We start from the raw sequence: 22,561 nt of genomic DNA, 5'->3' as shown, positions 1-22,561 counted from the left end.
GGCACCTCAGCTGGTTTTACAAACATAGTCACGCAAATCTTCAACAAGTAGGAGCAAAGAGAAGCCCACGGCCTATAAAAAGGACAGCACGCCATACGCAGGTGGGTTTTATCCAGGAGCCCAGAGGTGGTTTTACACTGATAACCAATCAATACAATTGACTACATTGACATAGGTAGACAGATACATACATACATACATACGTCAGAGTCATTTGACTAAATCGAGCATCCACTCATGATTAAAAACCTCAGCCAACTGAAAATGGAGGAGAACTCCCTTAACCAGATACAGGGCATCCACGGGAAATGTACAGCTGAAACCTATGCTGAACGGTGAAGACTAAATGCTTTTGCCCTGAGACCGGGAGTGAAGTGAGAGTCCCCTGTCCTCACCTCTGTTCCACGTTGTAAAGAAGGTCACGGTCAGAGCAGCAAGGCAGAAACGAGCAACAAAACGCACACAGATCGGAAAGGAAACAGTAAGTGGTATCTGTTCACAGAGGACGAGATTGTCTAAGTGGAAAGTCCAAGGGGATAGACAAAAAGCGACCAGATCTAATTGATTTTACAAGACAGGAGGAAATAGAATCTATTTTATTTTTATATGCCAACAGCAATCAATCAGAAATTAACATTTCTTTTTAAATACAAAGGGGGAAAGCATTAAGTAAATACTTGGAGACAAATCTAAGATGATATGTCCAAGACCTGTGTACTGAAAATGATAAAAATGTTGCTGAGAGAGCTTAAAGAAATCCTAAATAATGGAGAGAGAGACCACAGTTATGAATTGGAAAAGTCAACATTATTACCTTTTTCCCCAAAATGGATCTATAGATTCAGCTCAACCCAGATCCAAATCCCAACAGGTTTTTTCACAAAAATTGACAAGTACTTTCTGGAGTTTTGCATGGAAAAGCAAAGGTCCTGGAACAGTCAAAATAATTTTTATTTAAAAAAAATCAAAGAGAGAGGACTTTAGTGGTCTAGCTTTAAAATCGATTATTAAATTATAATAATCAGGACAAAGAGGCACTGATACAGACACATACAGAGAAATGGGGCAGAATAGAAACTCTAGGCTTAGTCGCAAGCACATGTACGGTCACTGATTTCAGAAAAAGACGCAGGAAAACAATGAGGGAAAGACAACCTTTTCAACAAGTGGTGCTGGCACCGTTAGCTGCTTCCAGGAAGGAAAGTGGGTCCCTACCTCACACCGTCCACAGAAATTCAGAAGAATGGAGGATGCCAACATTTTAATAGGCTGTAAAAACTTCAGAAGAAAATAGAGAAGAACAGTTTCATATTTTTTGGGAAGGAAAATGTGTAAAGTAAAACATGAAACCTGGAACCCATGAAGAAGATGATTGGCATATTTTACTCTTAAAACCTTTTTATAGCTTCCGTTCAACCAAAGACACTATTTTAAAAATTCCAAAGAGAAGTAACAGCCTGCGAGAAAATATTTACAACCCCTGAAATAAATAAAGGATTGCTATTTAGAGAATACGAAGAGCCCTTACAAGTAAATAAGAAAATTATGACAAACCCAACAGAAAAATAAGCAAAGATTGTAAAAAGTCAACTCAAAGGGGAAAATGCAATTACCATCACTCACAGAACTCACATGTAAGTAGTGAGATGCTATCTTGTCTCTAAACTGACAAAAATCTAGAACACTGAAGATGCCCAGTCCAGGCTCTGGTGTGGGAAGGAAGCAGGGCCAGAGCACACTTGTGACTTTGTGTAAATGTGTGATCTAATTACTGGGTGGTTTTGCGATGTGAACTAAAAGTGTCCATGAACAGACTCTGCTGGCACACATGCCTTCCCAGGACTCTAGCCTACGGAAAGGCACAAAGATGGATGACTATATCTTGGACTTCAAGAACTCGAGGATCGGTCTGATTTTTTGACGTGTCCTCATATTCTCTTCCCCCTGCATAGAGGCCTCCCACTCACTGCCTAGAGAACTCCTATTCTCCCACAAAACCTCAGCTAGTTCGCCCTTCTCTGATCAACCAAACAAAATCGAGGTGCCCGGCCATGTGCCTTTTGACACGTGGTACTTTCCTCTTCCTCTCTCTCTCTGTCTCTGACTGTCACAATATATGATGATTTGATGTGCAAGACGGCCAGTGTCACCAGCCTCTCCCTCCGGGAGGAACACCCTTCCATTCAAGGGCGTGTGGTGCTGGCCTGTGACTTGCCTGGCTTTCCCGGCGTCCTGCCGCATACCCGGCACTCAGCAGAGAGCCTGGCTCGGGGCAGGGCCTGGTGTCCCTTCAGAAGCATCTGCCCCGAGCACCCAGGGCTGCCCAGGGCACAGACAGGCCTCTGCAGGGCCTTCCCGGGGAGCCTGAGCACCCTTCAGCCTGAGAGCCTGTGTGTACCTGCTCCTCAGTGGGCGGACTGGCTGACGTCGGAGTGGGCTCTGACCGGCTAGCTTCTCTTCCAAGTCAGGAGCTGAGAGCCGTCCTCCGATCAGAGAGACTGCAGGCAGCAGGGAGCCGGTGGAGGTGGGGTTTTGGGGTTTGGAAGAGGCCCCCAGCCCCGTGATAGCACACAGAGTGGGCGGCCACCTACCTACCGAAATATAAAGGCTGCCAGAGCTGCCTTCCAGCTGAGCCACCCCCGACCCAGGGGGCCTTGGACCCCTGCCCGATCCTCCCAGACCACCCAGCCTCTGCTGCAAGCCACCCCCTGCTGCCCCATCCTGCTTCCAGGCTTGATCCCCGCGGAGGCTTGGCTGCTTGGAGAACTGACGGTGTGTTCGTGAGACAGAGGAAGACACATGAAAGAAACCCGCCCATGGCCACGTCTCTGACCGCCATTGTAAATAAGCCTCGGGGCCTCCTGTTTGGTTCTCCCTCCCCAGGGTTTACTGGGCTCTGCCCTTTGCTCCAGGGCCTCAAGGACGTCCAGGGCCATCCTTGCCAAAGCTCCACCAGTGCAAAGGGGCAGAGATGCCAGAGCTCAAGGGCCTGGGCTCCAGACAGGCCCGTCTTTTCCTAACGTGCGGCGAGGGACCGTCTGCCTGAACTCCGCGTCCCTCCTGCTACTGCAGGGGGTCAGTTCGCAGCGGGAACCACCGCCTGGCACACGGGAGGCGCCCATCATCTCCAGCAGGAAGGCCGCCTTCGTGAACACTTCCAGCGTGGTGCCATTCTGGACTAGTTTATTTGGAAGCCTGACAAATCAGAGCCAACTCTGCCTTTTAGCACCGTCCAAAGGGGGCTCCTGTCTCTGGAGTGGCCCTCTGCGTCCAGACGTTTGGATGCCCCGGTGAAGGCGAGCCAAGACTGCCACCAGGTCGCACAGCCCACACCCCGGCCAGGAGGGAAGAAGGGGGAGGGAAGCCCTCTCGGGCCAGGTGCTTCTTCCCACAAACAGGAAAACTGCAGGTTGCGATTCCCTGAGCAATCAGGAGACCCCGCTGTGTTCGTTACAGCAAATCAGCCCCCAGACCCAGAGCCCCGCAGGGGCTGGGGAACAGGGATGTCCCTGTCTTCCCAACCAGGGTGCCCAGAGGCCCCCCTGCTCCTGACGTTTGAGCCAGCGGAAGACAGATCATCCCCAGTGGGGAAGGACTCTCAAGGACAAATCTAATTTCATTCTGTTTCCCACCAAGCAAATAGCCTGTCACTCTCTGCAGAAAGCAAAATCGCTGCCGTCTGCACCTCCGCCCGGAGGAGCAACACAGGGCCGCGAGTCTTCGTGCCAGGCCTGCCTGTCCACCCACTCCTCCTGCAGCCGGAGGGGCTGGCGGGCCCCTGCCGTCCCCCTGCACACACACCCGCCAGGAGCCATCTCAGGGATGCGTGCCTAGCAGGGGCTGCCCGGCGGGGGTGGCGTGTGCCCGTCGGGGGAGCGCAGGGGAGGCCAGGAGGGAGGCGGATGCCTCCACACTGCAGGGTCTTCACCAGAGGAGCCTGGCGCTGCAACAAGAAGGTTGCGGTCGCATGTCCTCGGGGTGCCTTGGAAACCCCCCAAAGGTGGGCAGCCGAGCTCGCTTGCCTCTCGGCCCTGACGTCTGGTCAGCGTCCGGGTGGGCCCTCCCTCCCCCTGTGCCAGGGTCCTCGGCCTCCCATTCACCCTCCTCTCGTGCATCAGGGAGCCCCCAGGTTGCGCTCCCACAGGTCGGCTCTGGCCCCACGAACCCCGGTCCCGCTTCCTAGCGGCCTTTGTTCATCTCCACTTTCCGGGTATGCCTCCGAGTCCACCGGCCTGGAGAGCGGCAGCTCAGCCACGTTCCTGGGTCTGCAGGGACTCTTCCTTCCCCAAGGCCGCTCCCCCCCACCCTGCCTGCCTCCTGCCCCTCACTGCTCACACTCCCCCCCATCCGCTCCTTCCTTCCCTCCCTCCCCCCGGCGTTCACTGCTGCCAGCTCCGTGTGGACCCGGGGCTCCCTCCCTGTCGCCCCTGTGCCCCCTGTGACCCCGTGCCCCATGCCCTCTCGCCTCGTCCTCCCGGCCTCCCGCCATCCCTGCTGTCCTGCCAGCCCCTTCCTGTCCCTCTGGCGTCCGCGGCGGGCAGCTGTTTGTGAGTGTGGGGAGCTGAGCCACCTCCTCCGCTCTCCGAGCTTCCTTTCTCTCTGGGGGAGCTCCCTGGGGTGCGGAAGGGCTGAGAGGGCACCCAGGGGGCCTCCAGCGACAGGGATGGCGCTTTAGCCGTTGTCGGGGGCACAGTCCACACGCACGTATGTCAGTCTCCTGGGGGATGACCCTGGGGCTTTGCAGGGACCCCAGCACATGGCTCACGGTCAGCATCTCAGCCCATCCCCTGAGAGGACGGCCCGGGCCAGCCCAGCAGCCCCCAGCCTCTCCTGACTGGTACAGGCTCCCTCCCAAGGCAGTAGGTCCTTCCAGGTGACCTACTGCAGCCACACTCCAGATTGAGCATCCACGGCCCGCCTCTTGTAGGTCCCCCCGCCGTGTACCCAGTGCTAACCCCACACCAGCTCTCTGGGGAACATGCCTGGGCCCCCCTGGGAGTCAGTCCCCCCAGTGCTCTGGGACTGACCCCACGCCAGGTGACCTGTCCTGCTGCCCCGGGTCACGCGCGGCTTCGGCTCCAGTGGACTAAAGCTCTGTGTCCAGGAGGCTGGGACCCCGCATGTCCGGGCAGCTGCATGTTCCCTGCAGACCTGCCAGGACTTGCCAAAGCCCAGCAATGAGGGGTTTCCTTTTTGGTGATGGGGCTTCTCCCCTCCAGGGCCGGGGAGGCGCCTAGAATCCAGCCCAAGGGCCCCATCACTTCTCATTTTTCTTGTTGCTGTTCAGTCGCTCAGTCGTGTCCGACTCTATGACCTCATGGACTGCAGCACGCCAGGCCTCCCTGTCCATCACCAACTCCCAGAGCTTGCTCAAACTCATGTCCATTGAGTCAGTGATGCCATCCAACCATCTCATCCTCTGTCGTCCCCTTCTCCTCCTGCCTTCACTCTTTCCCAGCATCAGGTTTTTTTCCAATGAGTTAGTTCTTCCATTCAGGCGGCCAAAGTACTGGAGTTTCAGCTTCAGCATCAGTCCTTCCGGTGCATATTCAGGGTAGATTTCCTTTAGGATGGACTGGTTGATCTCCTTCCAGTCCAGGGACTTTCAACAGTTTTCTCCAGCACCACAGTTCAAAAGCATCAATTCTTTGGCACTCAGCCTTCTTCATGGTCCAACTCTCACTTCTCATACGTCACTTCTCATAGGCTAGAACTTAAGGGAGACCTTCTGGTTTCAGAGACTCATTAGCTTTTCGAAACCTGTCTTCTCCTTGATTCCAGGCTCTCTGCGCTTCTGCCGGTGATCTGGACCCTGCTCTGCTCTGTCTGCCTGAGACCCGCGGGGCTGGCACCACACCCAGGCCCGGGCCATCACACCAGGCTCTGTGGTCCCCGGGTGGCAAGACGGTGATGGAGGTTCACCCAGAGCTTCAGAGGGAACCTGATCCCCGGAGGAGCAGGCAAGGTGCCCACTGCCCCTGCTCACCAGCAGTGCCCACGAAGGGGTCCCGCTCCCCTGGTGGGACTGAAATGAGAAATCTAAGATCCAGGGCCACGCTCCCTCCAGAGGCTCCGAGGAGGGTCCTTCCCGCCTCCTCCAGCTCCCGGTGGCCCCAGGCAGCCCTAGCTTGTGGCCATGTCCCCCCAGTCTCTGCTCATCCTCATGTGACTCACTTCTCTGTGTCCTGTGAGTCCCACCTCTCCTGTGAGCACCCCAACTGCTGGATGGAGGGCCCACCCTAAACCCAGGGTGCTCACGACTCATCTCCAGGTCCTTAATAGAGTATTACATCTGCAAAGACCTCCTCACCAAATGAGGTCACATTCTGAGGTTCTGGGTGGACACGCATTTGGGGGCCACTACTGGGCCCACCCTAGCGGTAAAGAACCTTCCTGCAACGCAGGAGACTGGGTTCAGTCTCTGGGTTGGGAAAATCCCCTAGAGCAGGAAATGACAACCCACTCCAATATTCTTTCCTGGGAAATCCCGCGGTCAGAGGAGCCTGGGGGGCTACAGTCCATGGGGTCTCAAAGAGTCGGACAGGACTGAGGGTTGTCAATCGGACGTGACTCACGCGCGCACACACTGGGCCCACAGGCTCACACTTGGGATCCCTGCAGGGCTGGGAACTGTCAGAGCCGGGATCCGTCAGCCGCAGCCCCTCGACTTTCATCAGGGAAACTGAGGACCGGGATGGGGGCGATGGGGGCTGTCCTGGGAACCCGGCAGGGTCTGCAGACGCCGGGCTGAGCATCTGTCCTGGCAGTTCTGTGCCCGCGGCCGGGAGGAGGAGTCCAGACGCTCCCGGCGGCCTGCCCATCTTGCCGGGTAAATAAAGAAGCAGATAAACAAACACGCCTCGGGTGAGGTGACCGCGAGCTGCAGTGACAGCCCAGACAGGCTGCAGTGTGCCCCCGGGAAGGGTCTGCCTTCACGAGCGAATCGCCTGGCCATCTGGAGACGCGGGCGCTGCAGGGGCGGGCGTCCCACGGAGACTCGGAGTGACAGATGGCGAGGCTGAGGCTCCGGGGGCCCGCCACACTGGCCTGGGGGGTGGGCACCGACAGGTGTGGACACGGGCGCCTAGACCCCGGAGGTCCTCCACAGAGGCGGGGGGGCTGGGTTCCCCTCCTTCCCTCCTGCTCGTTCCCCCCGTCCCCTCCCCCGTCCCTCCTTAGACCGACGGCGAGGCTAGGATGGGCCCACAGGAGGCGGAGCAGCGGCTCCCAGACCTGAGTCCCCGCACCCCGGAGCCCTAGCGACCCCCTCCCCACGGCCGCCCCTCCCGCGCCCCGCCCCGCCCCCTCCCGCGCCCCGCCCCTCCTGCGCCCCGCCCCTCCCGCGCCCCGCCCCGCCCCCTCCCGCGCCCCGCCCTGCCCACCGCCCCCTAAGCTGGCCCAGGGCTGCCCACCCCCAGCTACCCTCCCAGGAGGCTGCTAGCCTGGCAGGCCAGCTTCTGTTGTTGTGTCTCGTTTCTCCTTTTTTGACACAGACTTGGCAGAACGGGAGGAATATTAACCAGGGTGGATCAGGGCACGGGGCCGCGGAGAAATTGCTGGCTTGTTTGATTTCAGGGAGTCCTGGACGCAGGGCGCTCGGGCTGTGGTGGGCGGGCGGCAGGAAGCCCAGGGCGCCCAGGAGGCTGAGGGCCGGGCGGTCCCCTCCCTCCGGGGGGCGCGAGTCCAGGTAAGGAGCTCAGGATCCGACGAGTCTGCTGCCATTGCACCAGGTTTCTTGGGGGCCCTCGGAGGCTGGACCCCCAGGGCTTCCCGGCTGCCCCCAGTGAGTCCTGGGGGTGGAGGCGCAGGCGCGGCCGCCGTGCAGACTCTCCAGCACCGGCCCGGGTCCCGGTGGGCACCGTCCCTCCCAGCTACCAGGCCAGCGGAGTCCAGGCTCCAGGGCGGGCAGCGTCCCGGCCCGGAGTTCAGGGTTGACGTGGATACAAAGGACATCTTTGCTGGGCTCACGCGTCCTGAATTAACTTCCCGGAGAGTCAGACGGAGCTGAGGGAAGGGGGGAGAATGAAAGGACAGAGGCGTGACAGCCGTCCCCAAACCCAGACCCAGTGAAAACAGACGCGAGCAGATCAGTCTCTCTGCCTCCTTTCAACCGCTCCTTTGCTCTGCGCGGGGCTGGCGTCCTGGAAATTTATCAAACCGAGCTTTCAGGCAGGCGTCTGATCTGACTGTTTGGGAATTAACACGCAGGACGCTCACAGACGCTCCTTAGCGCTACAGACAGCCCGGAGGCCGGGCTGGCTCGCTCAGCCTGCGTGCGCTTGAGTCCCGCCTGGGGCCGTGTCCCCCCACCCCCCCACCACCACATCCTAGGGTGGAGTTCACACCCACCAACTCAGGACAAAAGCCTGTTGCTCCCACCTGGGACTGGGGGGGCCTCGAACAGGGGCTGGGCGGGGGCGGGGGACAGAAGTGTCTTTTGTTGGATTTCAGCTCTCAGAGCCCCCGTGGTTCCCTCCACGTGTGTGTGTGCTAAGCTGCTCAGTCGTGTTCGACTCTTTCGCGACCCCATAGACTGTAGCCCGCCAGGCTCCTCTGTCCATGGCATTTCCCAGGCAGGAATAGTGCAGTGGGCTGCCACTTCCTTCTCCATGAGATCTTCCCAACCAAGCGGCTGAACCCATGTCTCTTAGGTCTCCTGCCTTGGCAGGCGGGCCACCTGGGAAGCCGTTCACTCTGCCCTCCCCGCCTTTCCTCCGTGGGAGAAGGGTTGAGCAGGCTGCCTCCAGGAAGCAATGACCCGCCGGCATCAAGAGGGTCAAAGTGGCAGACAGGTGCTCGGTGGGCACGTCAGGAGTGGACTCAGCTGAAGGAAGTTCTGTGACACTGGACGGAGTCCCCCGTGTCCTCTGGATGGGTCTGACCCACTCAGCACACCACAGTGACCCACACCACACTCTGTAGCCTCACCACAAGCCAAGCTTCCAGGAGACAAGCTGCCCACGGCCTCCGTGCCCACCGCCTGCATCCCGGCGTTCAGCGCTGTGGTCCTTGCTGCCCGAGACCCGATAGGACCCTGCCAGGGGCAAAGTGCCTGGCATCGTGGAGTCGCTACATCAGAGACAAGGGGTAAAGGTCACTGTGGAGACCTCCTGACCCCCACGGCAGGACCCCTTGTGTCCTGAGGGCATTCACCCTTCATCTCCATGGGGCTGTCGTCACCCCTACTCTGCAGACGCGGGGACAGAGGCTCAGGGAGGCGCAGGCCTTCCCCCATCTCGTGTGACCGGGATCAGTGACTCCGGAGCCCGGTCCAGGACAGCTGAGGCCCTCCACAAAGGTGCCAGGCCTCTCGGGACACAGTCCAGGCAAGGACACCACCGCGGCCCCGGCCCTGCCACAGCCCTCGGCCAGCTCCAGGGCCCCCGCGGAGACCGGCGATTCTCAGATGACTAACCAGTGCCTTGGGGGGCGCGGCCAGCTCTCCCGGGAAGTGTGTGAAGCGCCCTCCCCCCGACAGGCCGGCCCCACCCCCTCCTCAGACAGGCCTCTTTTCCAGGAAACCAGCCAGTTCTGACACAGAGCAAACGGCGGCGCTGTAATCGGCTCAGCACGCCGAGCCGAAGATCCAGGGCGCGGCCCCCGGCCTCGGCCAGAGGATCCCGGGCTGTCGGGGCAGGACCAGCCTGCACAGGGGCCCTGGGGGCCACTCTCTCGTGAAGTGAGGGTCACAGCCGATGCAGCCACTCCCGGGACGCTTGACCACACACGCAGGCAGCACACGCACACACGTGACCACGCACATTCACGTGTGCGCACACACGCGATCACGCACATTCACATGTGCGCACACACTTCTGGGCGCGGATGCAGGCCCGTCTAGGGGTCCTCGCTGAAACATGCATGCGTGCCCGCACGTGTGCATGTACACGTCTGTGTGCTCAGGGCACACACGCCTGTCTCCACACACACTCCTTCCTGAAACCCCCCTCCCCAGGGCCAGCTCTGGCCTCCACGAGACCAAAGGCTCTCTCAGCCCTGAGGCTGGTTTCAGTGGAAAGCTGAGAAGGCCTGCCCTCCCACAGCCATTTTGAAGTCCAGGAAATGCTGGCGGGCCCCGGGGACACTGACTGATGCCTTCTGCTGCCGGGCCTGGGCCTGGCAGAGCCGGCCCTTTGTTCCTGGGCCCGACCATCTGGCCTCGGCGAGCGGAGGGGCTGTCTGATCCACCTTTGATCAGCTGGTGTCTGGCAGGCCCAGTGGGGTCTTCACAAGGTCTGATCGGGGGAACCCAACTGACCCACAGCCCGCGATCAGAGAAGGGACAGCTTGTGGCTGTCAGCTCTCAGCCAAGCCCTTCTGCCCTGCAGCCACGACGACGCAGGTCCACGGTCACCCTCAGAAGCCTGCCATCACAGCACTGGACCGCCCCTCCTGGGGACACTCAGCCCTGCCCAGCGGCTGCAGCCCATTCCCGCGCCGTCCACACTCGGGCCAGCGTCCCTGCCTGGACCCGAACATCCGCTGGCCCCCCTCCACCCCTGCCCCGCCCCCACACAGCCCCAGTCTCCCCCTGGAGACCTCTCCTGCCCACGACCTGCCCGTGGCCACCTCCAGCAGGGCTGCCTGCAACCCAGCAGGGACACGTCTGACTGTTCTCTGCCGGGTCCCCAGCCCCACGGGGCCCCACAGGCCAGCATGTGGGAGCTGGCCGGCGGGGTGTTGCTGAACCGCTCGCCGCTGACCACCTGGTGTGAGAAGAGTGTTTACATGTGTCTGAGTCGGCATCTCCAGAGAAACAGTGCCAGGGGTGTGTGTACACATGTGCAGAAAGAGGTTTACTATGCGGAACTGCTCACACTCGTGGTTATGTGAGCTGACAAGTCCCAAGACGGCAGCCGGCGTGCTGAGCTGGGACCCGGACAGGTGGCGGTGCCGCTCCGGTTATCAGCTCGCTGAGCCCAGAAAGGGCTGGGGTCTCAGCTGGAGCCAGGGACAGGGACAGAGCGGCCACAAGTCCGGCGGTCAGGCAGGTGGAAACTCCCCCTGCATCCGGGGAGGTTCGTCCTTCCAGTTCTATTCAGGCTGTCAATTCACTGAACGAGACCCACCCACAGCGGGGAGGGCCCCCTGCTCTATTCAGTCACGGGTTCAAGTGATAACCTCACAAAGCACCCCCCAGACACACCCAGGTTCTGTTTAAGCAGACGTCTGCGCCCAGCCCCCGGGCCCATGAGGCTGACACACACCAGGTGAGGACCAACGCGTTCAGAGACACTGACAGAAGATGATGAAACATTAAACAGCTTTAAGTCCCCAGGGCCCGCCTCTGCCCTTGGTGCTCAGGGAAGCTCCCATCTGATTACACGCTGCTGAGGCCAGCCAGCCCATCACGTCCCCTGGGAGCCTGGGAGGACCGGGTTCTGAAAGCAGCTGCTTCCTTTCCGGCTCTCAAACACTCACAAACATGTTAAATTATTAAATGACTGGGTCTCACCCACCAATTACAGGCCGGCTCTGACGTGAGTTCCGGCAGATGGGCCTCACCGGGACTTGGACGGAGGCTGGAGGGGGGTTTCTCCCTGGGGCTTCAGCTTCTCACCTGCAGGGAGAGGCAGCTGTCCCTCTTGAGGACACTCTTCCAACATCAGAGAGCTTCCCCCATCCCCCTCTGGCCCCGGTGTCCAGGGACGGGAAGCACCTGAGCACAGACACGCCCTGGCCCCAGCACCCACGTGTGGCCTGGGACCAGGAGGAAGCACCTGAGCACAGACATGCCTGCGTGCACAAGCGCGCCCACCTCCCACTCCCGTGATCCACAGGAGGGCTGCCGGGGGAGGCAGCAGTTCCTGGGTGCCGGGGAGCAGGCCTTGTTTCCTGGTGAGGCTGGGCCTTCAGCACAGGCCGGGGAAGAGCTTCCACGCCAGGCGGCGTCCAGGCAGAGCGGGGATCTGGCTGTGAGTGGGAGCAGGAACCAGTCACGGCCCGTGGGTTCCCGTCACCTCGTGGGGAGGCTCGGGTCTCCTCTCCCTCCGCAGGACCCTCCTGCCCCTTTAATCCTCTCCCCGTGTCTTCTGCCATCCGGGTCACCTTCTCCGGGAAGCCTCTCCAGATTGCAATCTCTCTTCCTCCCAGAAGCTGGCTCCACCCTCCACTCAGGCGCCGGCGCCCCGTCCACTGTGAACCGCGGTGCGCGGCCTCTGGTCAGTTTCGGAACGTGAGGAGCTCAGCGCCCTGCCCGGCCCCCACCCCGGCACAGCGCCCTACACACAGTCCAGCGTAAGAAATCCTTGTTGTATGAACCACCCTGGAGGGATCCACCCCTCAGACTGGACGCAATCCGCATGCTCCCACTGACCAGGGAGGAAATGGTCTGCAGGGCTCCTCGGAAACCCAGCCTGCTCCCAGCCAGGGCAGGCATGCCTGGGCGAGGCTTCCCTCCCGAGGCGACCGTGACCTTGGAAGCTGCAGGGTCCACAATGCCTCTGGGCGGCCCTGCTCACTGCCCCGTCCCCTCCCCACCCACCCCGACCCCCGGCGGCCACAGGAGCCTCCAGACCCACCTGATGGACGTGGCAGCCAAGGTCACAGGAGCCAAGGTCACACAAGCCACCCCCGGGGGGTGAGGGTGACCAGACACCCAGACCCCGTCTGGGCCCAGCTCCTGTTCCCCTGCCCCTCTGGCTTCCGCCACCCTTGAACACAGGCCCTGACTTTTCCCTCCGCGTTTCAGCTCTCCAGCTCAGCCCCGTGCCTGGCGTGCGGAGGGCCCCCGACTCTGCAAAACGGCTTTCATAACAGAGCGGTCAGCTGTTCAGAGCTGCACAGAGGAGACAAAAGGGCCGCCCGAGGGGTCCAAGCCTGGGGCCGCCAAGACCACTGACACCCCCACAGGCTCCAGGAGCCGTGCCCGCCTGTGGCGGCGGCCCGTGAATTATTCAGGTGGTCCCTGCAGGTGGGGCTCTGCTTCCTGGCCTCAGGAGCGGCCGGTCCCTCCCTCCCTCCGCCCCCCCAAGGCCCAGACGCTGCCTCGCGGTGAGACGCCCCCCCCACAACCCAGTCCTCCGGGACGCGGTGATGGTTCATTAGACACAGTTGGCGCGGCACCCTCGGAGCACCAGCGATGATAACCGTGCAAGGAGACGCTGGCGTAATCAGCGCTCCGGTCTAAGTCAAGAGAAACGAATTTGACTTTGGGTGACAGCACACCAGTTCCAAGGGGGTTTCCAGTGCCACGGATGTCCCTTCTGCGTGGCCCGACCATGGCCCACATGCCTCCAGTTTCCCCTCCGGAGTTTTCCAAAGCCGGTCAGAGTCAGGGCTGAGCGGTCAGATGGGGATTCGCGCCCTGACTGGCTGGTGGGTGGGGCCGCACCCCCCAGACCAGCCTTCCCCGGGGAAAACGTCTCAGCACTGGAGCCCACGCCTGCCGGGCACTGAAGGGGACCCTCGTCCTGTCTCAGATCCCCTGGGGGTCCTGTCAGTCCAGCGTCCTCAGACGACGTCGTGGGAACAGCAGGTTTCCATCCGCTCCTGTTCCCTGAGGAGCCCAACTGCCGCGCCCCAGAAATAGAGATTTCCCCAGAGCACGGCCCACTCGGGGCCCTGACCCCTGCAGCCTCAGAGGAGGAGCCTGCGGCCCAGGCTGACCTTCTAAAGGTGCCCTCTCGGGGTTCCCATGGGACTGAGCCCTAAGACACGCCCCGGAAATTCATGGACGTCTTCTGTTATGTTAACCACTGCCCCGTCCGCCGTGAGACGCCACACACAGGGCTCCTACACACACATGCACACAGGCATACACAGCAAATACACCACACACATATGAACACACCGCACACACGCCCACAGGCCCACGTGCACACGTGCAAAGCACACACATCCACGCACCAAGCAGCCTCACTGAAAGCATTGCTCCTGTGTCCTGCCAGCCTGCCCCCTGCCGGCTCGAGCAGCCTCCCGGGAGAAGCGAGTGGGATTAAGACGTCTTGATGGGATCTGAGGCGGCCCCCCCACGCGCCTGCGTCTGGCCCTGAGCTCCGGGCGCTTTAGTATTCCGTGCACTCTGGTCCCGCTCTCCCCGGTCCTACAGCCTCAAGTTGCCTGCTTTTCATCCCCAATATCACTGCTCACATCCTCGCTGAGCTATTGTGGCAGCCACGGTCCACCCAGGGCTGCAATTTCTGAGGCATGAAGGTGGAGGACAGCGCGGGGTCTAAGCTCAGACCCGAGGCGGCCACGGGCCCCAGCACTTTCATCACGGCAGGAAAGCCTCCTGCCGCCCACTCTGCAAAAAACTCCACGCGGATTCTGCTTGATCGCAGGTAGCAATTTTGTACAAAGCCTCCTTTCTCATCCTATTTGCTCTTCAGGCATTTTCTCCCAATGTGATCACTTCGCAGTTGCAGATCGCAGGCCCCTGCCAGGATACACACGGCCTGTCCCTCTGCCACAGAGCAGCCTCAGGCAGAGCCCCCGGGGCAGAGCGGGCCCAGGGGCCACGGGTCCTGCCCCGACCTCTCCCCGAGAGGTTTCTCCTACTCTAGGACTGTCCTTTTCACCTTCTGCTGAGAACCACAACACAGGGCAGGTCTGGTTTGTCTGCTCATGCAGGGACTAGCTTGGAGTTCTTCTGTCGCTCAGTCATGTCTGACTCTTTGCAACCCCATGGACTGCAGCACGCCAGGCCTCCCTATCCATCACCAACTCCTGGACTTTACTCAAACCCATGTCCATTGAGTCGGTGATGTCATCCAACCATCTCATCCTCTGTCGTCCCCTTCTCCTCCTGCCCTCAGTTTTTCCCAGCATCAGGGTCTTTTCTAGTGAGTCAGCCCTTCACATCAGGTGGCCAAAGTATTGGAGCTTCAGCATCAGTCCTTCCAGGGAATATTCAGGGATTGTCTCCTTTAGGATCCAGCCTGAAGCAGCTGAAGTTTTAGGAGGACGAGGCGAGCAGGAACACCCATGGGCCCAGAGTTCACCTTCCAAGGCACCGAGCCCGGGGCCCGGAGCGCTCGGCCCCCAGGAGGCACCTGGGGCCAGTCTGTGCCTGTCCCCGCTTCCTGCAGTATCAGCTCATGGCCTTCACTCCAGGCTCGCTTGTTCCTCCTGGCTCTGAGCTCAGAAGGAAAAAACCTTCCAAATATGAATTATGTATTGGAAACCCAGGCAGAGCAATCACGGGCAATAAATAATTCCGAGCTACAGACACATTAGTTAGCTGTACAATCCACTTACAGGCCCAACCAGCCATCTCACTAATAACAGGCAGAAGCAGAGGCTCAGCTAGCACGGAACTTGGGCAGCGAGGCACACTCGCAGGGCTGGCGGGTCCCTGGGCGGACCGCTGCTGCGTGTGGTCCCTGGGCTGCCAGCTGGTCAGGACCTCTGGCTCAGGGCGACAGGGCCTGGGGGGCACTCTGCAGCGTCCAGGCTCAGGAGGAAGGACGATCACAGAAACTCTGCGATCAGAGGACATCTGGTTTCAGAAACTGGGCTAGCCTCACGTCATCTGACGAGCAATCGTTTACGAGTCACAGAGGAATCTATGCATTTCTAGAACTTCCTTAATGAGCAGATCAGAACTCTATTGAAATTAGCACTCAAGTGATTTACAGTTCAGTGGACATCTTTCTGGGTCATTTTCTAAACTCCATCCTTTTTTAAATTGAGTTATAGACATGAACTTGGGCAAACTCCGGGAGATAGTGAGGGACAGGGAGGCCTGGCGTGCTGCAGTCCCTGGGGTCGCAAACAGCCGGACACGACTGAGCGACTGAATAACAACAGTGGGTGTACGGGGTTGTGTTCATTTCTGCTGCACAGAAAAGTGATTCAGTTATATGTATACATATATATTCTTTTTCGTGTTCTTTTCCATCATGGTTTAATCACAGGACATTGAATATAGTTCCCTGTGCTACACAGTGAAAGAAAGAAAGAAAGTGAAGTCGCTCAGTCGTGTCCGACTCTTTGCGACCCCAAGGACTGTAGCCTACCAGGCTCCTCTGTCCACGGGACTGTCCAGCCAAGGGTACTGGGGCGGGTTGCCATTTCAGCGGGACCCTGTTTTCTATCCATCCTACAGATAATAGTTCGCATCTGCTGGCCTCGACCTCCCATCCAGACTCCCCAAGCCCTGCCCCTGGGCAACCACAAGTCTCTCCGTTGCATCCGCGTGTCTGTTTCTGCTTTGCAGATAAGTTCACTTGGGTCCTACGTTAGACTCCGCATGTGAGTGATGTTACATGATATTTGCAGTTGCTGTTAAGAGTGTCTGATATATTCTTAAGTGCCTCTCAGGCTGCTCTGCTTCCTAAGCTATCTTTGCTATTGTCTCGGTAAACCTGTGCTCACAGACTTTGCAATGTCTTGAAAAATTATTTGCTAAGCAGAGGTCCACCTTGACCCAGAGCCTACTTAAACAATCCCAGACCAGCAGGCGTGTCTTTGCTGGTGATGAACGTCAGCTGGTGGCTGTGAGCGGCCTGGCTCCTTGCTGTGGCTCAAGGCCGGCCGGGCAGCAGGGGGTGGAACGGCCACCGCGGTCAGCCGTGCTGTCTCCTGGGTGCGTGCTCATCCTATTTCCTGTCACTTTCCTCGTGTTGGCCCTGGGCTGTTTCACACACGTTTTCTCGTTGGGTCTCAGTCGCCACGTGACCATGAAATGAGCAGGCTTGGCGTCCCGGGGCTGGTGAGAGGAAGCTGCCCCAGGTCTGCCTGACCTTCAGGCTTAGCTGATCCGTGTCCCATCACGCTGCAGCGAGTCAGCAGGGTGGACATCGACCCCCCCCCCCCCACCACCACCAAGCGTCCAGGTATGAGAACCCAGCTGCAGGGGAGGATGCATCATCTGTCCTCGGGTGGGTCCCAGTGAACCGCGGGGCGGGGCGTGGTCTCTGTCCTGACCCTGAGCGGGCAGCGGTCCACATCCCCACCCGGCGTCCCCCGAGAAGACAGACTGGGCTGGAGCCTTTCTCAGAGCCAAGCCCACTCCTGAGGAAGCGCCCCATCTCCCGGAACCTCCGCCCTCCCCTCCTCTGCCCAGACCCCAGTGAGAACAAGGGCAGAGAGCCCTGGTCACCAACAGCCGCGTGCAGACCCGGGCTCCCTCCCCCGCAGTTCTGGGATTCATCTGGCCGACCGTCCATCCCTGAGGGCACAGGCTGTCCTGCACTTGCCCGAAAAGGAGCCCAGCCCTGGTGCCCTCAGCTCCCCAACCTCGGCCGGCTGGGGGACCACGCCCAGGTCAGAAGGCTCCGAAAACCAGCATCTTTTCCCCTTAAGTGAAGTTCATGCTGGGCCTGTCCAAGCTCCTCTTGGCATTTTAATGCTTTAAAAGCTTCAGCTTGCTCTCTGGGTCAATTTTCTTCCAACAAAATATTAAAATGAAGCTCTGAAAGCCTTCACCGTGGTCTGGGTGCCAGACCAGGCCATTGGAGCCCAGCGTTGCATCAGGCAGGTGTAAATATTTAAAGAGCTGCCAGGGAGCAGAGCGCTCCGAGGAAGGGCGGCCTGGGGCCGGGGCGGCCGTGGGTGCCGGGAAAGACGTCTGCGGGCCTGCCTGATGCGAGCACCTGGCCTGACCCTCAGGTCGCTCCTGGCAACAGCCCCAACATCCAGCGCCAGGGCGGATGGCCACGCCCGTCCTGCCACCACCCTGCCAGTCCTCTCAGGCCCGGGAGGAGGGGCCGTGATGGGCCCAGCTTTGCAGGGGGCGCGGGGGGACTGAGGCACACAGAGACGGAGCCGCCTGCCTGCATGCAGTCTGACATCGACCAGGACACCCTGATTTCGTTTTTCCTTCTGTGTTTTGGCCTCAGTCTCAGAACACAGACCCATCGGTCCAAACTCCTCGTATCCCTGAAGGGCAGCTGGGGCCCAGACTTGTCCAGAGAGACAAGGCAGCAGGAAAAACCCAGTCCGACTTTGTCTCTCAGGCATTCATTCATTCGTGCAATTGTCTATTTCACGGCTCAGAGTGGATGACCAAATCAACAAGCGAGTGAGTGAAATCTGCTCAGTGCCAAGCGCGGTGCTGGACACCGGGGCCCGGAGGTGGGGGTGGCTTGGGTCCCCATCCAAAGAGTGGAGCGGGGAGCACGGGCTCCCAGGAACCCGGCCGGGGGCAGGCGCGGGGCAGGCGCTGGAGGCGTGATGACGGGGCTGTCCGCCTCTGAGCACAGTCGTCCGGGGGAGGGTCGGGGATGGAGCCTCTTGGCGGTCAGCAGGCCGGTGACCCACACCCGAGCGCCCGCGGGCGGGTCCTTGCAACGTGTGCAGGAACACCTGGCTTCCCGAGAAGACGCGCCCCGTGCTGCCAACCACCCCCCCAAGCGGGTGTGCGTCCGGGCCGGCCAGGGCTCCCCGCGCCCCCGGCCATGTCAGGGCGCACTCAACGGGGAGCATCCTCTGTCCTCTTCCCTCTGCTGGGGGCTCTCCCTCCACTCTGCCCCCTCACATTCCCACCTTCATCCCTTTGCTGGGAGCAGGCTGGCTCTGTGAGGAGATAGAACCGGGAGCCCTGGGCCTGGTCTTGGCCGATGATTCCTTCCTCTGATTTCGATCTCCTCGTCTGCACCGTGGGGACAGTAGCAAAGACTCCCCCTCCGGAGCGTGCCCAGCTCACAGTGAAGCCAGACAGGTGTGTCTTCTCTGTCCCCCGCTTCATGCATCTCTGCTCTGTTCGGGGCCAGGGCCCTCACCCTCTGACACGGGCAACCTGATGAAAGGACGACCAAGGAAAGGAAGGGTCCCGAAGCCCGGGCAGAAGAGCACGCTGGGTTCAGGAGGGCCCTCGGGGTGCTCTCTGGGAGGGGTCCCCAGGTCAATCGTTCCATGGGGGTCGCACTTGGTGAGAGGTGAAGCCACTGCAGCCTCCCGGCCAGGCTGGGCGAGGGGCAGAAGCCCCCCTTCTGCGTCCCCAGCCCCTGAAGGCAGCCAGGCTGTCCTGCCCGCTCCAGGCTCAGCCCCACAGCAGCGGGCACTCCAGGACGTCCCCGAGTGAACTGCAAGGCAGGAAGTTACATCCACGAAGAAGCTACCCAGGGAAGTGGGCACAGGTGGTTAGAATACGTGCACCGACTATTTGTCTTGTGATCACAAGTTTCTTGACATCTTGAAACGTCTTCCACCTTCTGTGAGCCTGGGGCAAGGAATCCAGGGTTTTGACCATCGGGGAGGAGCTATCGGCAGCAGTGGGATTTCAGCAGAGACTTGGGGCGTCTGCAGAGAGGTCTTCTGGAGCGGGGTTGGGGTGCTGCATGGGGAAGGCTTCACGCCCGCAGGTGTATAAACCAGCTACGCGGGCTCACTGCCCAGATGAACAAAAAGCATGAAGTCTGATGGCTCCAAATCCTGGCTTCCGCGGACCTTGAAAACTGTCACTGTTCCCCAGTCTCGCCCTGCAACCCCCCACCTCTTGGCTGGACTCTGTCAGCTGAAAGCAAGTCTCAGTATGGCTGCTCCCCAGCCATCCCCCACCTCACCCCCATGCTTTTCTTCTGCAAAATCAGACTCACGCAGCAGCTTAGGACACTGGTTTCTAGAATCGCAGCCCTCTGGAGCAGTGGGCACAGCACAGCAGGATCTGCTGCAGCTGACCCACGTTTCAGGGTCAGCAGAGGTCACTGTCCCACCCCGATTAGCGTATGAAGCGCTAGTTATCAGCCTCATAAAGCGTCTTCATCAACAACCGAAGATTCCCTGGAAATGAGCTAAAAGCCTGGAGCCTTCTGGGAGACGGGGCCTCAGGCAGCCCAGGCGGCCTCGAGGGGCCAGCATGTAGGATATCGTCAGCAAGGCCACCAGCCAGCCTGGCCCAAGCAGCCCTTTCCCTGGTTCCCTGTGTGCTGATGCCTAGGGAGCCTGGACCCAGGAGGGCCAGGACAAGCCCGGGCCACCTAACATGACCCTGACAGCGATGCTCAGGCCAAGGCCGCCAGCACGCCCACTTTACAGACGAGGGGGCCAAGACTCAGAGAGATCCAGAGACTCGCCTGAAGTCACACCTAGAAGGCAAGACTGGGCCAGACCCGCCCCAAGAGCCCTGTGTCTCTAATTGCAGCCTCCCGGACTTGGTCTTCTCCTGAGTCTATTGATGTGTGACTGAAACATCTAACGGAACTTTCTAGACTTAATCCTTAGACAGATGCCCTCAGCAGGACCCCCTGCCCTTCTGGAAATGGTCTAGATCTCCGCCATTCAACACGGTGGCCTCCCATGGCTGTTGAGCCTTGAGCTGTGTGATGATGAGGAGGTGAATTTCCAAATGCAGCGAATTCTGCTTCATTTGGCTGCGGGGAGACACGTGAGGCTGCCGTGGACAGCGCCGCTCTGGATGACACCCCGCAGGTTACCCTCGGATTCCTCCAAGGCCAAAGTCGTGGCCCCAGGTCCCCAGGGAGGCCCCTGAGGAAGCTGCCAGGCCCCATGGCTCCTGAAAGGTCCCACGCTAAGTCTGGCTGCGACGGGCCCACCTCCCACCCACGGGAGGCTCTGTGGAGCCCCCAAGGGCCACGGTGCCAGCAGCCAGCTCTGGCCAGGGCCCCGGGGTGCTGCCTGGCCTCCCTCACACGTCCCCAGAGCTCAGCATCACCCCAAGGGGTAGCTGCTCACTCCGGAAACCAGAACAGCCACAGCAGCAATAATAACTTTCTGAAAGCCGGGCGCACGGGCGGCCGTGAGCAGGCCCGGGCAGGCCGCGCCGCCGAGCGGCCCCCATCTCCTGCTAAACAGCCCTCTGGTGCATGGAGACTTCCAGGAAGATTAAGCTGAAAACTGGCTTTTCCGGAGTCGGCAGCCGGAGGAGAGGAGGTTGCCATGGAAACAGCATCTGGCCCATTCGGGGGAGTTTCAGAAGCAGGAAACAAATAAGGGAAACACTACAAAACCCAACGTGTGTGCTCGGCCCGAGGAGCGGGAGGGAATGTTCTAAAACAAACTGCTTAGGATTGGCTTCAGCCCCCAGGGCACCGAGCCCGGTGCTGACCGTGTTGGCGCCAAAAGGCAACATCGGGGGTTTGCATCTGGACAGTGAGCGGGGAGGAGAGACTGACCCTTCTGTGGCTGCCACTTCCCGGGAGTCCAGTGCCTCCATAGCCTCCGGCCGGGACGGGGTGCGGGGCACTCTCAGCCCCTAGCCCACTGCGGCCTCGAGAGAGCAGGAGTCACACAGGGGCCCACTCGCCCAACCGAGCAGCCGGGCAGGAGGACCCACGGTGAGTCGCCGTGTGTCCATCAGAAATGTGCGTGGACACACTCAAACCGGAAATACTCGTCTATTCAGTACGTGTAGGTACACGTCTGCACACGCGTACATTAGCTGTTTTTCACTCAGAAGCACTGGGGACCAAGCCCCGCAGCTGGGGAGGTGCAGACTGTGTGAGCTCGGAAGAGGCCTCGCCAGGCCCCAGGCAGGAGGGGAGACACCAGGCAGGCTTCCTGGAGGCAGCGGCATCCAAGCCAAGTTGTGCAGAATGTCCCAGCCACGGGGAGAAGGCAGACGACCCAAGGGCCCCCGAGCGAGGACCTGAGTGGGGTGCATCCTGGCCTGAGCAGGCGACAGGGATAACACGGCCGAGGGCTGGGCAGGGCTGTCCGCAGGGCCCCCCGAGCAGGCGGGAGTTTGGGGTCCAGCTCTTCCCAGCCAGAGCCCCATGGTCCCCAAGAAGATGCTCAGGTGTGAGAACCGTCCCCAAGGGCTGGGTTGGAGCCGAGACAGAGGGGGATGCAAGGCCAGGTCCTCAGACGGCCTCTGAAGGAGGCAGGGTTGGGGTACTGGCCTTGGCCAATGAAGGCCAGCGAGCTGGAGGCTGGAGGCCCGTGGGGACCCAGGGGAGCCAGAGGCTGGGTGCGCCCCCCGGAAGAAAGGTCAGGAGACAGCCTGACACACAGAACAAGGGGACGCTGAAAGGTGTCCCGGGGTCTCTGGGAGGTGGGGCCGGCGGGGGAGCTGAGAGTCAGGCCCCTGGAGGTGTCCTGGAGAAAGAGTCAGCGCCTCGCAAGGCTCTTCCAGCTGCACAGCCCTTGTTTCCGGGCAAATGCAGACTTTCAAAATGGCATTTATTTCCAAATCGAACTTCGTAAAGTCATAGATACATTGCAGGAAGGGAGACCCTTTCCAGGGCCCGAGAGGAGGCTCTTGTCTAACACTCAGAAATGAGTTATCCTAGAAAATACACGTGACGACATAGCAAGGAGCGCCCGGGCGGAGCGCAGCAGGGTGAGGGGCCGGGAGCACTGCTCCGACATGGGGCTCGGAGGCGTGGGCTTTCCGGTGGCGGGGTCGGTTTCCCGGCGTCTCAGGCTCCCTCCTGGTGGCACAGGCACCACTCGGCCGCCAGGGATTCTGGGAGGACGTGTGAACTCACAGCTCCCATCTCCTTTGAACTTTCCCGAGTTTTTCCACTTGGCCTCTTTATTCCTCACCAGGACCTCCTGTTGTGACATAACTCGGCAAGTGGTTACTCTGGTGCCTGGCCAGGGCGTGCAGTTTCAGTCAGTATTGCCTGACAGATATTCATCTCAGAACACCGTGGGAACATACTGGGAAACCCCCAGAAATATCAACGCCCAGAGTCCCACCCTCGGGAGGAGGGAC

The 22,561-nt window shown here is 60.1% G+C and overlaps 1 protein-coding gene across 1 annotated transcript; it reads left to right on the top strand.

The window, feature by feature from the left end:
- The first annotated feature begins 8,753 nt into the window (after window positions 1-8,753).
- LOC122702560 (basic proline-rich protein-like) lies at window positions 8,754-17,657 on the top strand. The gene is made up of 13 exons (XM_043916135.1): window positions 8,754-8,799; window positions 8,923-9,048; window positions 9,255-9,451; window positions 9,570-9,679; window positions 10,329-10,709; window positions 10,910-11,018; window positions 11,781-11,838; window positions 12,094-12,175; window positions 12,320-12,580; window positions 12,692-12,913; window positions 13,422-13,617; window positions 16,724-16,778; window positions 17,554-17,657. Exons 1-13 carry the CDS (start codon window positions 8,754-8,756, stop codon window positions 17,655-17,657), a joined length of 1,947 nt encoding a protein of 648 aa, XP_043772070.1.
- The last annotated feature ends 4,904 nt before the right edge of the window (window positions 17,658-22,561 follow it).

The sequence above is a fragment of the Cervus elaphus genome, chromosome 11 (genome assembly GCF_910594005.1).
Source record: "Cervus elaphus chromosome 11, mCerEla1.1, whole genome shotgun sequence".
In the NCBI taxonomy this organism is placed as follows: domain Eukaryota; kingdom Metazoa; phylum Chordata; class Mammalia; order Artiodactyla; family Cervidae; genus Cervus; species Cervus elaphus.
This window is presented reverse-complemented; position numbering and strand designations above follow the sequence as displayed.

Coding starts and splice junctions, on each gene's coding strand:
- LOC122702560 (XM_043916135.1), top strand. CDS start 8,754: ATGACCCGCCGGCATCAAGAGGGTCAAAGTGGCAGACAGGTGCTCG. Junction 12,581..12,691: donor ACACAAGCCACCCCCGGGGG/GTGAGGGTGACC, acceptor TCCGCGTTTCAG/CTCTCCAGCTCAGCCCCGTG. Junction 12,914..13,421: donor TATTCAGGTGGTCCCTGCAG/GTGGGGCTCTGC, acceptor GTCCTGTCTCAG/ATCCCCTGGGGGTCCTGTCA.